At 40.3% G+C, this 17,639-nt stretch overlaps 1 protein-coding gene across 2 annotated transcripts in view; it reads right to left on the bottom strand.

Annotated features, from left to right (window-relative positions):
* Positions 1–17,639, bottom strand: part of znf704 (zinc finger protein 704) — a 53,198-nt gene that overhangs the window by 33,998 nt on the left and 1,561 nt on the right. Inside the window, exon 2 of one of the 2 annotated variants that reach the window (XM_042435794.1) lies at positions 12,032–12,216. In XM_042435794.1, the coding sequence (XP_042291728.1) occupies positions 12,032–12,216 (185 nt within the window). Of the gene's footprint in view, positions 1–12,031; positions 12,220–17,639 lie in introns of both variants that reach the window. The other variant, XM_042435793.1, reaches the window with a different exon arrangement.

Genomic DNA, 17,639 nt, shown 5'->3' with positions numbered 1-17,639 from the left:
AGAAAAAGGAAATGCAAAGTTGAAAAAAAGCATGCAGGAAACTGGACAAATGCCAAATATTAAATTTCCCTCTTCAAAATATTAAGCTATTTGCTTCATTTTAACACAACAAACCAAGGAAAGATACGATGGAAAATATCTGTTTCTTTGTTAGGCTGTGCTGTTTGTATATCTGGCCAAGTACGTGAGCTGGAAGCACAATAGATGATGGATTACCCTTCAAATTTTCTTTTTTGTGATCAAATTTTTATTATTATACAATCAGCAATCCAGCAGCGAATAAAAGTCACAAAACAAGACACTATATTTATAAGGACTAGTCAGTAAAGTGTAACAATAATATAACAGACCCACAAAAAGCAAACATATGAAGTCACTCTAAGTCACTATAATAAATGCAAATGAGTATATATGCCCAGATTAGACACACATAAACATGTATATGCATAGATACACCTAAACACAGCTTATCCACAACCTACCCTAACAAAAAAAAAGTTAAGATATACTCATACATAAAGTGATAACCAATAATGTAAATGGTACTGACATAAGCAGCTTGCTTCAACCCTTATAAATTGAGCTGGTATTATAACACTGAAAGATGTCTACAACAATTAGTAAAGGAAACTGATTATAAAGCCCAAACAGGGTACAATGAATTAAGAAAACAGAAAAATGACCAGGGGGAGGAATTCATGAATAAAATTAAATTAAAAAAAATAAATAACTAAGAAAAAAGGAGGGATGGAGGGAGGGAGGGAGAGAGAGACGGCGGGAGGGGTCTCCTTTTTAAATTTTCTTTTGGAAGCGCCTGGTCGGTCTCTTATTTACAGTTCTGGTCTGCTGCCTACTCATTGCTTTAGATCTTACTGGAGACACCAAAGACCACGGAGGCCTCTTATTGGATTATGAAGTAAACGGATATTCTACTGTTGTTCTATTCGGGAACAATTTATGTAGATCAGCCAAAGCAGATGGCTCTTAGATGTCAGACTAACAAATGGCTAACTTTCAATTAACTTTATCGCTCCCTCCTCGCAACATACGGTCTTTTTGTTGAGGAAGACATTTGTGGGATAATTTTGACTAAACGTCTGGCTTATTTAACGATGGATTGTGTCTCAACAGTGTTGAGCAGAATGCAGAGAATGCCAACTGTTGAGATGCTGTGTATCAAATGGCTTTATCACTTCCCGTAGCCTTGATGTAATTTATTTTTGGCAAACATGAACGGTAAATCTGTGCTGAAAGTTCCTCTAATTCACACTGCACCATCATCACTTAAAGTTTGTTTGGTTCCTGCTTCTGTGAAAAAGGATCTTTTTGCTCTCTGAGGCGAAATTACACACCACCACACTAAATGCATTATAGCCTCTCCTGTGGTGTAAATATCTTTGATACATCTGTTAGTCCAGAAGGTGAATGTGAAGCACATCTGGGAATTAACACTGGTGTAGGCGTCATGATTTTGATTCATTACACAAGTTAGGGTCGTTGTAGGAATGATTATATTAGAGGGACGGCTCAGGTTGGATAGTTTGGAGACAAAGCGAGAGACGAGAGATTGAGATGGTTTGGACCTGTGCGGAGGAGAGATGCTGGTTATATTGGGAGAAGGATGCTGAAGATGGAGCTGCAAGACAAAAGGAAAAGAGGAAGGCCAAAGAGGGGGTTTATGGATATGGTGAGGGAAGACATGCGGGTGGTTGCTGCGACTGAGGGAGATGTAGAGCACAGGAAGAGATGGAAGAAGACACAAGTTAGGATCCTATGAAGGCACATTTAAGTCAACAAACTTGTTACACCCTTTACTGTAAATCTGTGTGGTTGTGACTCTATGAATGTACAGAAATATGCTTATACAGACTACCTTTAAACATTTTTCAGCCTGACAATTATTGACATTTACTGTACATATATTGAGGGGTGATTTAGAGACTCAAGGACAGTTTTCTGTCAGGATGGTGTTGTGTTGTGTCCTTCCAAACGGCTAATTAGCAGGTAATTGGCGTCTTTTCATTATCAATGACCAGACGGTCATTACACTAGTGCAGACACTATTGACCGAATCGAAGGATCTTAGTGGTCAAAACATTGCTCGAGAGACTTGGAGGACACATGGGAAGATGTGAGATTTGTCTGAGTGGCTGCGCAACCCAACATTTGTTAGGAAAGGGGGGAGACACCTGTGTTCTAACCTGATATGACTCAGACGGGGGGGGGCCGGGCTCTCAGCATGTGAGACAGAGAGAGACGCCTCTGGTGAGTAATATGGCAGGGCTGATATATTAATCCTATGAACACGTGTTCTAACATCCATGCGAATACATACAAGTTAGAATAAATGAACACAGGCAGGATAAACAGGTGTACTAAACAGTTTGGCAGTCACAGATGTTCACATCAATTTTCTACGTTTCATCTGGGGGACCAATAGGAGGACATTTAAGAGGCCCTGTGGTAAACAAATATGTGGCGAACAGCTCATGAGAGGAAATGATATGTTCTGTTGTTGGATGGGCCTGTCTTTGAATTTAATTTGCACTTATCTCGTTGGATTATGGCGCAGAATAATTAATGTTCTCATGCAAACTGCCATGAACAAAGAAATGAAGTCATTATAACATCTGGTCTTCAAGGCAGGTGGTGATCTTAAAATTAGGAAGCTGGTGTGGTATCAAATGATGGACAATAGCTTGAAGGGAGAGTAAACACGTATGCGCACGTAGACCTAAACACACCCACATTCACTAGACAAACACACACACGCACACTGGCGTGTCAAACCAGGGCACCTCCGCCCTTCCTTTGCCCACCCCCCTGTCACGGCGCAACCACTCTGCTAAACCGCGATAAAATTGATGCGCAACACTCAAATTAAAACGGGGCTACAATTATGACACCCTCATGCCGCGCTCTTAATTAGTACATCTCCATTTTAATTAATAAAGCCTGTCAGCCTGACAGATATCAATAATTCAAACCAGACAGGTCAATGGAGCTTCAAAATTGATGGCCATAATTAGAAATAATGTGGGGACGGGGTACTTCTGCAGGGCTGGGTTAGTTTTTTAATAGGTTACACTTGAGAAGCATGACGCCTCCCTGTTGTGTCACCATGCCTTTGCCCCAAACCAAAACTTTGCCTGGGTCAGCATAGTAATATTAACACTAAATTATGGAAGGAGCCATATAATTATTCAACTTGAAAGCCCTAGACTGTACATTTTGTGCTCAAGTTGTTGTGTGTGTGTATTTATTGAAATAGCACAAAAGATAAAACAAACAAGAACTGAATTCCCAATTATCACTGGCCATAAAGTCAAAAAAACAAACATACAGTTCAAGATTAAAGATTGAGATTAAATGTTCTTTCTTTCTCCGCAGACGGAGATGCCAATTTGTCGTAAAATTGTAGATGTTCAACTTTCTGAGCATTTAAGGACTTTTCATCTATGCTGGCGTTTTAAATTGGGACTGAGAGTTCGTTCTTGACCTTGTAAACAGCAGCTGACAAAACAATTTCTACACATTTAGTCCATTTAGTTGCTGTTCTGGAACTTTTGCCAAGTGTTTTGTATACATGCAGCCTCACAATTAAAGACTTGTCTAACCACTGCTTATGGGAAACTGACTTAATACAGTTAATTTGTCAACTGACTTTAATATAACAATACAAAAAACTTATTGTATGTGAATAAAAACAATGTCCAAGCAATATTACACTTACAATTCTCCCAACACATAAATTACTAAACAACATAGTCATGTTCTAATATTTCCAGGCAAGGATGCAATCTGTAGGACTTTATTGTATTTGTAAATTAAAATCATTTGAATTCATGTTATTCATTGCTTGAGGTGTATGACATGTTCAATGTGCAACCTGTGTGGTTATAGACAGAACCTTTACACAATTAAATTACACTGTCTCATCATTTCAGGAGCCGACTTTAACACAGTCTGCTAATTTAAGTGCCCAGTTGAGCTAAAAGTCTCACTTCATACTAAAGAAAATAGACGTTCAGTGAAAGTACAACTAATTTCTCCTCATTAGCGCATGTGTTTGGACACTATGTGTGACATTTGACAGTGCCGTCAATTAGTACCACCTCGTATATACCGTGGATGGCCATAATGCGCGTCCGTCGATAGAATCAATTAGAGCTTCTTTCCTTCGTGCAGCACTTTGTGCCATCAGTCCATTAAAGCGAGGGACTATGGATTAGTCTGAAACAACAGAGGGCCAACAGAGCCCACTGTCACATAAACATTGGCTTTGAGACCCCGCACTATGCATTATAGATAGCAGGTGAGGAATGATTGAACACAAAACTACCTTACAGATACAACAACGGCGATGTAGGACAAATTAGCATATTAGTGACATTTTCTGTGAGGCTCTTGATTGATTCATCTGATGATTCATGACATCAGTGTTGTCAGAACGGCACATTTAGTCACGCTCCCTTGACAGCCATAAAGAGTGTTCAAACTCCTAAGAAGCTGCGTTGTGTTTATTTACAACATCAATAACAGCAAATAGATTTTTGCTGATGGCTTCAAAATGAATGTTACACATGATGAGTCAATTCCTAAATGTGTTATTTAGATACACTGTAGACATTGTGGATTTCATTTAAACTGCATGCAGTGAACCTTCGGTGTAAAATATGTTACAGATATGGGTTATGACAATTGCTCTATTCTCAATAACTGATGTTGTAATTGGCGAGCCATATGTATGCCAATGAACTTGCAAGCAGCTCTGAAGTCCTTTGCTGTTAAAGTGAATGTAAATCCTGGACTGAGATCACAACAGCCCGCACATTGTCTGCACATGCTTGCCACGGTCCAGCGCTTTGGCAAAAGATCGCAGTGAATTCAGGCCGACCGTCTACTAATCCACGGTTAACCATTCCCTCACTCACACTCCCTGATATTCAGCACGCTTAATTAAAGAGCTCATTTGCATATAAATTTAAACTCACAATTCCACTCCTGCGGCATCACAGGTGGTCGTTTTCTCAGGAGTCAGAACCTGTCGAGTGAGCCAGCCTAGACCACCTCGATGCAGCTCTTGCTCATGTGTTACAGATATCGACAAAGAGTGAGGGCTTTGCCTTTGATTAGTCTGTGTGCAATAAATCTAAAGCTGAGTTAACAGCAGGGTGGGGCGGCTCCATGAATACTCGACAATTGTATCTGAGATTAAAGATTCAGTACGATCAACTCATGTGGTTTTCAAGCGTCAAACAAAGCAAGTTCCAGTGAATCCTGTATAACTACTTTCTACAAGACACCTGTCACTGGCTCATGCTCGTAGAGATGGAAAGAGCCAATAAACATTGATATGACATTTAAGTAATCCATGTAGACCGTGGTTTAATAAGACACGCTCCCTCAAGAAAGATTTTCATCCTAGAAAATCACGATGACTATTTACAGAACACAAGGTGCTTTTGTCTCAGCTGGTTCTACATCTCCTGTACATTTTTTCTTTTCCGGCACAGAGCAGATCTCATTTTGTCTTATTATACTGAGGCACTAAAGATGGAAAGTGGGAGGTAAGAGGAGGGATCTGATTATACAACCCCGCACATTAATGTGTAAGTCTCATTAAAATGAGATCATATCACTCTAAATTTAGCATGTTTTCACAGGCTGCTTGATACTCCAAGAATTGATTTTAAGATTTTGCAGATCCCTTTTAAGACATGAAAGCACCTGGTACGAAGCTTCGATCATAGACCTTTTAACCCCATACGAGCCCGACTAAGGACCTTTGGTCGGTCCCTTCTGAGTGTTATAAAGCCAAGATTAAAAAAACCCATCAGGCTTTGTCCATTAGGACTCCTAGACAATGAAACAACCGTCTCTGAGCTCATTCTGGCTAAATCTCTACTTTTATTTAAATCCCTTCTTAAAACCTGCTCTAAGACACATATTTACTGATCTTGTTTTCACTTAAACCACTATTTACTACTTAACTAAACTTTATTACTAGAGGTCGACCAATAGTGGACATAATAATGATAGTTTGAAGCAGGAAAAAGCTGATAGCTGATATCAACCCTCCTCCCGCAAAGACATTCAACACTGTCAGAAATGAACAATCTTTGACTTCATTAGAAACTGGATAACTGTTGAACTGAACATCAAGACACACAAGTTAAAGTAATACCTACCTAAAACCTGCTCATCCTCCCAAAGTCAGGGCGAAGCTTTATCATATCCTTACTCTTGTCAGCCCAGAATTAGAATTTATTTATATTTGAAATACAACTTCGTACTGTTTCTAAATCAGCAGCAGTAACATTTACAACAGCAAAGTCACTATATGAACTCAATAGTATCTCACTGGAAACAAAGCTAGAGTGTCAATAAAATAATATTTAATTATTATTATTATTATATCATTATTTATAATATTTCTGACATCAAAATACTGTGAAGTTTAGAAAGAATGAAGAACAGACATCATTCAGTATCAGTCATTCATCCTGTCCTCTGTTCTCCTCCCTCTGCTGCTGATGTGACTCACTGCTGCAAGTAGCCTTCCGCTGGTGGAGAGGAGGGGGGCTGGTTTGGGAGGAGAGGCTGGTTTGTCTCAGCCTGTAGCTACGTTTACATGAATTTGCCAGATTTTAAGATTCGTGGCAAAGATAAACAGTTAAACTACATACAGACAGCTTTAGTTTTAGCTTGTTCGTAACAATTCGCTTAACAAGCGGCACTGTAGTTATGTAAAACATACCAGGAGACTACAGACAAAGCAGGTGGAAACACTGCTTTTCTATATGCTCCTGCTTGTTGAACAGGTGGTTTGATAAAGTATTTATTGGCTTTTTACTCACAAAGGTTTTACTGCACTTACAGTAACAAGTGTAGATGTCATCAACTTGAGTAATCATCAAGTTATCTTCACTTCACCTGGTTCACTTTACTGTGTCCACCACACCGCCTCTCTGCTCTGCTGTTCACCCCGTGAGTGCATGTGTGTGTGTGTCGAATACAGAGAGCAGAGGAGACTCCCACCGATTCAGATAGTTTGTAAAATGTCCTGTTTGCCCTGCTGTATAATAATTAAGAAAGGTTCTAGTGTTCAGCTTGCACACAATGCAACCAAAGGCAGCACTTCCATTTGTCTGCAAACCATTTGTTTGCCATTTTGAGTATATGAAAGCCCCAAAATAAATTTCCTAAAGAAAACACTGCCACCGCTAAAGTTGTCATTATGACAAATCCCATAAACTTAGGAATTTTGGGAGCCACATTGTGGCTCAAAAGCAGGACTACACATGTTGAGCAATGTCCTCTTTTCTATAAATACAAGCAAATTTCTTTTAATATTTTTAGCTGTGTGTGTAGTAAAGCCAATCTGATACAGTTTAACGGATTATTTAGTTCAACATACTTTGTTTGGTCAAGTAAATTGTCGCGGTAAAAAACCTCAGTATTCGATCAGATAATAGTATGTGAAGTCTGAAAGAGTTAGAGAATGAATACGAGGGAAAGAGAAAGAGAGAGAGAGAGATCACGAGAGCTGTCTTTTCAGATAGCAATTGCGCGGTCTCTAAACTAAACTGGCATCCAAACCAGGAAAACTGTTGTCTTTGGCAAACACCAAGCATCTCTCTCACTCTCTCCCTCTGGAGAACGCGCACTGCTCTCATGAACACGCCCCGTCCTCCCCTCCTTTCTCTTATTTCGAAACTCAAACGCCCTCCTTCACCACAAACACAAACACATTGTGCAAAAGGAGTAACAGCTGTAACAGTGTTTCAAAAAGGTAAGAAATGACAATAAAGACAAATAAAACCATGAGCTGAGAGAAAACGAGCAGATTATAAAGCTGTGCCCCGTTATCAAAAGACAAATGATAATTTGACAGTCCCTATGGGCCTCTTTTTGCACAGGATGGGGAGTCTTTGGCCCTGTTCCATGTCTGAGTTGGCTGATGCATCAGGCTCTGAGTGTGGAACACATGGTTGGCTCGGCACAGTGAACTGCCTGATCTGCAAACACACTGATCAAATGATCAACAATAACAAACAGTTTTGTTTTGGCATTGAAGTGGGTCTTGAAGTCAGTCCCACCCACCCCTATCAGCTTCCTCGCTTTAATTTACAGCTAAATGGAATGGATATCAGTTACCATAAATCAAAATTAAATGTGGTCATTATGTTGAGCTTCGACATAAAAAAAGAAAAAAATTACAACATCATAGAGGACCAGTGAGGGGTCCAGTTATTTTCAGAAACGTGAGTACGCTTGGTTCATGCTAGAAAGGGAGGACTGACTGCTGGCGGTCTGCAGAGGAGAGGATTTGAACCCTCAGATCTGTTGTTTTTGGGTTTTTCAATAATAAGCAGAGCACTCTCTTGATTTCTCCTTCAACTAAGGTTATACTTCACTTCCCCTGCTAGCAATTAGTCTCCAGAATGCTATTTGTCAAAAGCCAAGCCATTCGTTTCCACTGGTCTGCCCCCGCCAGCTCTTGTTACAATTGACTGTTTCCTGCATAGAGAAAACATAAGCCCTTGGAGCAAGGAGCAGGCCCAACAGCTGGCTAAGACCACAGCCTGACAACGTGTAGAGATGTTTGAGCATTCAGCAAAGAGAAAATCAGACGACAAATATAGCGTAAACAAATAAGAAATCTGCCACAGCGAGCGATTTCTGCCACTGTATCTCAAGACACAGCACATTTTTAAAAAACATTCCATAAAGGAACCTGTTTGTTGGGACATTTGGGAGTTGGGGCGGTACAGAAAATAGGTCAATCATGGAATGACACCTATTGATTTTTGGCACAAGATCTGACGAACTACGGGTGAGGTAAATGTGCTGTAAACAAATACGATGAGGGAAGCTACTCAATAAAGTAATAAGAGCTGGACCTGGCTGACAGAACCATGAAATGTAGCTACACAAAACCCCCCGAGGTCTAACATCTATATGGCACACTGTCATTTTTCCTCTATTTTCCCAATGATTGCAGACGAGGCGTTTGGGGTACTTCAGTGACTCCCAGTGAGGTAGGAAACCTATTGTATCTGGGTTACAAGGGACCTGGAGAGCCATCAAACAGCCAGACATTTTCTTGGTAAATCACCAGCACGGAGTGAACTTTTGAGAGTGCAATTAACAACCTCAAGGTCAGACTTCTCTGGAGAGTTAGCTCTGAAAAAAATCCTCAGGCATTCACTCTCTCTCTCTCTCTCTCTTTTGCTGTTATCTTCACAGCTACATACTCAAACACGTGCTCTCTCTCCATCTCCTTTACCCTCTTGTCCTCCTCTCCACACACACACACACACACACACACACACATTTCATTCACTCTTTTTCCTCGTTACTCCTTCATCCCCTTCCCACCATCCCTCCAAGACGTCCCCCATCACTCTCCCTCCTTGTCTCCATTACAGATAAACGTTACTTTGTCGTCTGTGGCGACACCGTTTCTTCCCCAGTGCAGGAGCAGGGCTGGAAATCAGTCGCAGGTGTACAGAGGATGAGAGCCGCGGATCTTAATCTTAAGGCAATAATGGCGCCGTGCACTGAAGAGGTCACTGTAGGGATATTGGAGAGAAGAGCTCAGGCTCATACTTGCTCCTAAGATGTGGCATGAATGAACTTTCCATGTTCTTGATTGTGTGAGCACACTTTAAAAATTGAGCTGAAATTGATTTTTTTGAAGTCTGGTTTTGCAGCTGGTTTGATTTAGCACTTGACAATTACAATAGATCTTTGGATTTTGAGTGCCCGCTTTGAAGTGCTATACACAAAATAATTAGACAATAGAAATTGGACTTTTCATTGACGCATTTAAAAGCATATGACTTTAAGAAAGGATGAACTGGCTGAAACTTAACTATAAGGATACTTTAAGGCAAAAATATGCAAGAGAATTAAGTATGCAGTATGATACCTCTACATAAACTTGAAAACACTCCAATTTCTAATCTTAGTCAAGGCCAAGGGTGCCCTCCCTACAGTTGGCCTTCACATACCTACAGTTACTCCCCCCCCCCCCCTTTTGTACCTGGCAGGAGATGACTAAATTCCTCAGACAGAGAGAGAGAATGAAAAAGATCAAGCTCAGATTGTGTCAACAAAGCACACTATAGAAACACGTGATAAAAACTCTAAATACACTGGTAGTTTGTCAGCTGGCGTGCCATATCATCGTACTATATGTGCAAAAAGGCTTCAGATGTACCTGTTTTCTCATCATTGCTGCACACAACCTGATATAGCTACTTCTTACTGTAGATATAGGATAACTGTGCAAAAGTAAATGTAACTTTTGTCTTTGGTTGTTTCTATTTATGAGAGGGCTATTGCTGACAATTCTCAAACTAATGATGCTTCAAAGATGCCTGGGCTAAATAAAAACATAGCATACTTTGGCACATTCCCATTGGAATTTTGGGCAGGGAGACAACATGGCTGTGTAATTAAAGTTTTCAGAGTGTGTGTCTAAACTTATGACTGAAAAGATGTGAAGCTCTTTAAAAAAAGATCACAGTCTCACCCGAGCAGTACTTCAGGATTATTGCACATTGAAGGTAAAGTCTGATTGATCAGACATGTCTTGGCTTTCTTGTTGTCAGATGGTCTCATTAGGAGGATAAACAGGAACTTGGCTTATAAAGTGATCGTCCCTGAGCTGAGGCAACGAGCCGAACTTGTGCAAGGGCAGTGAGATAATCAATAAGCCATTCCGCAATAACCATATAAATATCAATATTATTGCAATCCCTAAGCAAGAAGGTAATTATAGTGGGACAGGTGTAAAACTTCTGTCTAATCCATGTGATAGATTAAATTTTAAAAAAAGATTTTTTCATCTTAATGTGCAACAAGAGGGAACCAAATCAATGATTCACCAGCAAATTACTATTAAATTTAAAGCAGGGCTCAGGATGCGGTGATAAAGCTGCTTAAACGGGCAAATTTTACTGTACTTTCCAGCAAGTTGCCATCGATTGGACTCCTCCAGCAGCAAGAGGACAAGTAATGGGATGTTCGATAACAGCACTGTGCTTTACAAGGGATTAGCGTTTCACACTTAATAGTGAAAGAGTGTTGTTTCTTTATTAGATGGCACTTAAATGCTGTGCACTGCTGCCTATTAATGTTTAATTGCCCTATTGTGATCCTGCTTTAGTGGTGGATTATGCTGACCATCTAAAAAAATGTATGTGTGTGTGTGTTTTGAATCGTTGAATGGAGTGAGCGAACAGCTCGTGCATCATAACATACAGTAATAAATGTTTTCATTTGAATGGTACTGTGCATTCCATACTGCACAATCAGATGGATTATGTATCTCACTTTAGAAAACAGGATAGCTGTTCTCCCACACAAATTTCAAGCATGTTTGTTTTTATGTCTGTCTTGGCTAAAAGGCTACAGCATGTCTAAATCCATAGTGTCATAGCTATGGAGTGGAATATACATGCAAGAGGGTAACGGATGAGATTTACTGTTAGTAAACACTCAAGTCCTTGAGTCCAAGTTGCACTACTTCTACAATTTGGGAACAACCAGAGGCATGTCATTTAAATAACCATAACCATAATTGCTTCAGCAAGTTCAGGAAAAAACATGGGGTTCTTCCAAAACTTACATTTTGCACAGAACCCTTCAATATTTAGGACGGTTACAATATTGGACAAACAAAATTTTGGCATCATATCAAGAATACATTCATTTCAACAAACAGACAGATCTGATGTGCAGTCTAACATGTATGATGGCATATGATAAATTATACATATGTAATGGAATAAAAGTGGACTCCTGTCAAGTTACATTGGGTAGCCAATATGGCTTCAAGGATTACATGAAAAAATGGGATGTCAGCCCATATAAACTCTGTCCTATTTATGAGATGACATATCTATGTCATAAACCTTCAATGAACTTTTCATGTATGAACCCAAGCCAAACTCCCTCTAGGATGGAAATCAGACTCTCACTGTCAATGACACACACAGGCATGCACACACAGACTAACCTGGCGTGTGGGACATCAATGCTGGAGGAGACCACCTTCCGTTTCTGCTCTAGCAGGGACACTGATCGGGTGTCGGGGTCCCGGCCAGAACGCTTGCCATCCACCACCCGCTGCTCCTCCACTGCCTCCGGGCTGAGGGAGCCGCCTTCTATCTTCTGGCCTTCTGGAGCTCCATTACTGGAGCTCTGCTGAAGAGGGAGGCATAGAGGAATAAGTTAACAATGCGGATGTAGGAATGGACCATGAACATTGATACAAAATTATGCAGAGAACTGAAACAAAACTCTTTCGTAAAGGATTTAATTTCTGCTGCACATAAAAAGACTCATAGTAAGAAAGACTGTCCATTTCCATTACATTACATAAGTGCATACATGGAAAGAATGACAACATATATATAGTTGTTCAACACAGCAGCAGATATAAAGTCTGGTGTCTGGGCTCTTGATTTGGCTATCGAAAGCTTGTTACTTAAATTGAATATTTTCATGTTTACATTTTAAATGAAGGAGTACATGGACCAATATGGCTTAAGAACGTTTTCCAACCTCTTGGGCTTAAAAAAGCCTTTCCAAAACACATTGTGAACTCAAACATGCACAGTGGTAAGTTACAAAACAAGGCTGTTTTTCTTAGTTCATGAAGATATTTTGGTGATATGAGGTCTTTCAGTTCCAATTAAACTGCCTTGTAACGAACAAAAATAGATGCAACAAGTTTTCTTGATGCTGGCTCTTAAGAATTTGTTAAAAATGCATAAGTTCAAATACTCAAAAAAAATCTGCATAATCCAAACTGTTTGACACAGTTTTTCTTAGGACATGATCACTACTTTAAGTAAATTATAAACCCATCGCTCAGGATTTTTAGTGTATTTCTGAAAGGAAAATTCTGACATCTACAATTTTTGGAGGTCATAAACATTTAGGAACCTAAAATTTCCGGTTGACCTCATCACATTATTCAGAACACCTTTTTGCCAAAAGGCTCAGATGTTACCTGCCACAAGATCGTTGCTAGCAGAAAAAACGTTCACTCCTAGATGTACATGGTGCATGTTGCCACTTGAGATGTTGTTACTTGAAAAGTTTCAGTGCAGGTAAGTTGTTGCGTGTAGCTTATTATTCCAGCACAGGCTGTCAGGGAATATGTTTAGCTGGTTCCACTGCAACTATGCACCAATTGTGCTTATAGTAGTTATCTGTGTGATGTTGGTGATTTTCCATTGGCCATTGAGTCAGCCTCCCGCCAATAGCCAATGTTTCCAGCCAAACACCCGACCTAATAATTAATCATGAACACAGAATTGTAAAATGGCTGCTTTACATTTAACAACACAGCATTAACTGTATTACAAAAATGTAGATTTGAAAACAACTTCCTGCTTGTTCGCTGTTATATAAACTTATCAACTCAGACATTACAATTGCTACACTATGATTGAGAATTGTAACTGTTGTTGCAACACATCAATCAACATGAATCATTGGTGTTTGAATATAAGCTCCAGGACTTGATGGAGTCTTCAGAAATTATGTTTTTGACACTGTGTTTATGACAGCAACAATAAAATGGAATAAAGTTCCAAGTAAAGTTGTTTAATTGGGGGACCAGAGCTGATGGGTCTCTTTGTTTGAGTGTTTCAGCCCTTTAATGTAAACTGCTCTCAAGACAGCCCATCCACAGAACATACACACACACACACACACACTGAAAACCACATGCAATAGCACACATATATAAAAACATACACATACTCCATACAGCAAGTTTGTACAAAACAAGATACAAGACATATTCCTGTACCACACACATTTATCATCAACTACTCATTGACACACAGGCAATCACTAAAGAAAAGCATTTCTGCTATAACAATGCTCAGAAAACGCCTACCTGTAGCAATGGAGAAAAAAAAAGCAGCCCAACATCATCTCTTCTCTTACACAACAGCACAAATAGCATGCATCTGCACATGAATACCTGCATGCACCTACGCACACACCAACACACACGTACATCTTTGTAGGTAAGGTAACTAAAGCCATCAAGCTCTTAGAAACACACCGAGGAAAAAGCCAGATCATAACCGAAGTGACACACTTCGCTGCTCATGCCAACAGAGCGTTGAGGAGTATGACATGCAGGCCAGAGTATGTGTGATCTAGATCGGTGGTTTACAACTTGTGGGCCGTTTTAAGTGGGTCGTAGGTGTGTGGGTAAAAAAAAAAAAGTTGAGGGAAAAAACTCAAACTATTACCACAACTAACGCCTTATGATGAAGGGTTCAAGTGCTACTGAATATTCTTCATAGTACAATGCTGTTCAATAGGCTTGGGCGGTATCACGGTATTACCGTATATCAGGGTATTTAGAAATCCCAAAGGTAGGATTGTCAAAAATACAGCCTACGAGTAAGCCTGGAGTACACATGGAGTTCACGAGGAGCATTTGAAGACAGCATGTAATCCCCCCTCCGACCACAATGTGGATTAAAATGGCAGAGTGGCGCTGTCCATATTTCCGCTCGTGGACTCTGCAGGAAGTGAAGACTGCAAAAGCAGTGATTCAAAGTTTATAAATTTGCCGAAACTTTAGCCAAAATATGAGATATTTGTGTCTTGTTATGTTTGAGGTGAATGAAACTTTTCTTTGCTGGCCTTCAGCAAGTTTGTTCCCGACATTTATTGAACTGTTTCTCCGCTGTGGTACCGGTGTTAATTGTTTTATATCTGAATTTTTGCCTTGTACATCCACCTAAGCGCTCATATTCATAACATATTTTCTGTGCAGGTGGAGGTTTGCGGGTCGGAACAGGTTTGGGTGGTTGATTGATGCATATTTTTGCAGTGCGGGCGGTGCGGATTGGCTCTCAAGACGGGCGGGTGGTCGGGTCGCGCAGCACCACTAGACAATGTCATACATGCTACAACAACTTCTATCATCAACAGCTCAGCTTTATGGTTTTTTTTTGTTTGTTTGTTTTCCTATACCGTATAATTTAGATTCCTGAAACTTGATGAGCATCATCATTTAACTTGTTTAAAAAGCATATATACCTGTAATTAAAGATATGTCTGCCTTTTTAATTCATTGGGTTTCTGGCCCTAGTTACACTTTTGATGTTTATTTCATGTTTTTAACAGTGTATGAATGTATTGTGTATTACCATGCTATTTTTTGTGAAATAAATTTGGTTCAAAAATTTCAAAAAATTTGGGTTAATGACTAAGGAAAAACATGGGCGATGAGGCTTGACCAGTTGATCTAGATCATTATCTGAAAGCACTGTAACACGATTAGCCTTCACTGTGGAAATGGCAATGGCACCCTAGTCAATCACTCACTCACACGCACGCACACAAACACCAAGAGAACAATTCACTTAGATTAATGAGGTAAAAAAAAAAAAAAACACACAAGAAAAGAGTATCGAGTATCGCTCATGATAGAGACTGGTTGCATGAACACTCAGTGGTGCGCAAACCGCTCTGTAAAAACACAGACTTGGGTAAAACAACAAGATGGATTACACAGGCTTGGAGAAGATTAGGTGTTGTGTGTATGACGAGTGTACTCCTTGGATAAAACCAATGGCAATTCCTTCCTTTCACCAGGCTTATGAATGATGGCATTTCACGGAGTCAGGAAATTGTGAAGCATGCCAAATCGGTTGTGAAATGGGAGCTGCATGTGTCAAAGCTGGTGTGTATCTGTGTGTGTGTGCACACGCATGAACAGAACAAATATCCAGAGTGTCCCTCGTACCCCTCCACCCCCCTACCCTGGACCTTTTATCTCTTACTCCTTCTCTCTCCTACTTACAAACACAAAAAAACTCATAAACATTAAGATCTGTGTACCTTTATAGGTCAAAGGTCATAATAAAGCAAACTGTCATGCGCCATAAATTGAATCCCATGGACCAAAAGTCATAAAATCCCAACCGACTGTGTCTTTTTAGCTCACGTGGTTCTTTGTTGCTAGGAAGCATTTGTATTAAAGGATCCAGTGAATATGATCAGGATTAGGGATGTTAATGATTAATCGATGAAGCCAAAGTTTAGATTATCTATTACAACATATGACCTAGTCTGTTTCTGGTTAAACAGAGACAGTTATTTTGCATGCAGAATTATATTATGTGCCTATATTCCAGAGTCCTTTTGCCAATGAGAGACAGAAATAATTCTGGAGGACACGCATGAGCACAAGATGATGCAAAAGGGATTAAAATTGTGTGTGCTGAACTTATGTTTCTGTGTTCATAGCATACATAAACATACACACCCTGCCCCCTAAATATTACTCATACATCATCACAAGGGCGACAGCATCCAGACCTGACCCTGTGGTAACTGTGCTTCATGCTGATGCTGCTCAGCCAACCAATAAGGACAGCCGACGCCGGCCTGCCGGGGATCACCGCTTCAGAACAAAGAGTCACTCAGCTCCTGTCAACAAGCTTGCTTCATTGACTCCCACGTCGGCGTACGATCAACATAAACAACAACAGACTGAACGACAAAAACGCCAGCAAAACAAAAACAAGTAACGCCTCTTTGTTAGCCGCGGGAAATCTGTGTAACGTTGCTCACACAACACACACTTACACAAACCAACAAGTCAACAAGTGGCACCCTGTCCCCCCCCCCACCCCCACCCCCCGCAGAAAGGGAGGCATTCGTTTGCCATACCAGGCACAATGCCAAACATCCAGATTCTTTGGAGCATGCCACCCGTTGCCAACCTGGGGGTGCCCGCTTTGTTGGCTGTACAGCTGCTGCACAAACGGGGCGGCATGCCCTCACAAACAACCCCCATTCCGAAATTTAAAATAGTGATATCACACAAACAGCAATACAGATGCACATGTCAATCCACACACACATAGACACGCAGACACAGCAGACCCCTCCTCCTCATTTTATGGCTTGTTTTCGACCTCTGTGAGCATTGAGTCGTGCTGAAAGAGACTTGACCATTGTGCTGACAGGACTACACTCTCAGCCTCAGCTGCACTCCTCCAGCCTGCACTGGGGACTGTATAGGTGTTGTGCAACAGCTTTTGTGAATGCAGCACTGCATACACAAATGTGCACACTCAAAATAAGAGAACCCAGCTCTACCAATCTTCCATAAAAAGCTGTTGCATTCTACAGTGTAAAGTTTTAAATAACAGTTAAATTAAGTTGAAAACTGCAGTTTAAAATGTACAAACATTTCACACAGTGGAGTGCAATTTCAGTGTTGTGGCTGTTTCTGTAAATTTAAACCCTCTCCATATCTCACACTTGCAAAAAGGAAACATGAACAGTCCGGCATGTGCGGTTACCAACAGTGGCCGAACATTTCCGTTTCAGTCACGGAAACAACACTTGAGATTACAGACTATACAGCAAGTTACTTCATCTATAATATATCAAAAAAAAAAAACCACACACATAAACCACACCAATCAAAATAAATCTAGCTCAGGCGGTAAACAAGCCATTGTTCAGTCACATGCATTCCTCAGTCACTCCCTCACTATAAAAAAAAAGACAGAACACACACTCACAAACACAAACACACACTGACACACACACATACACAAACAGAGAGACAC

Source organism: Thunnus maccoyii, chromosome 15 (assembly GCF_910596095.1).
Source record: "Thunnus maccoyii chromosome 15, fThuMac1.1, whole genome shotgun sequence".
NCBI classification, from domain to species: domain Eukaryota; kingdom Metazoa; phylum Chordata; class Actinopteri; order Scombriformes; family Scombridae; genus Thunnus; species Thunnus maccoyii.
Note: the sequence above shows the minus strand (reverse complement) of the source record. Positions and strands in the feature narration are given on the sequence as shown.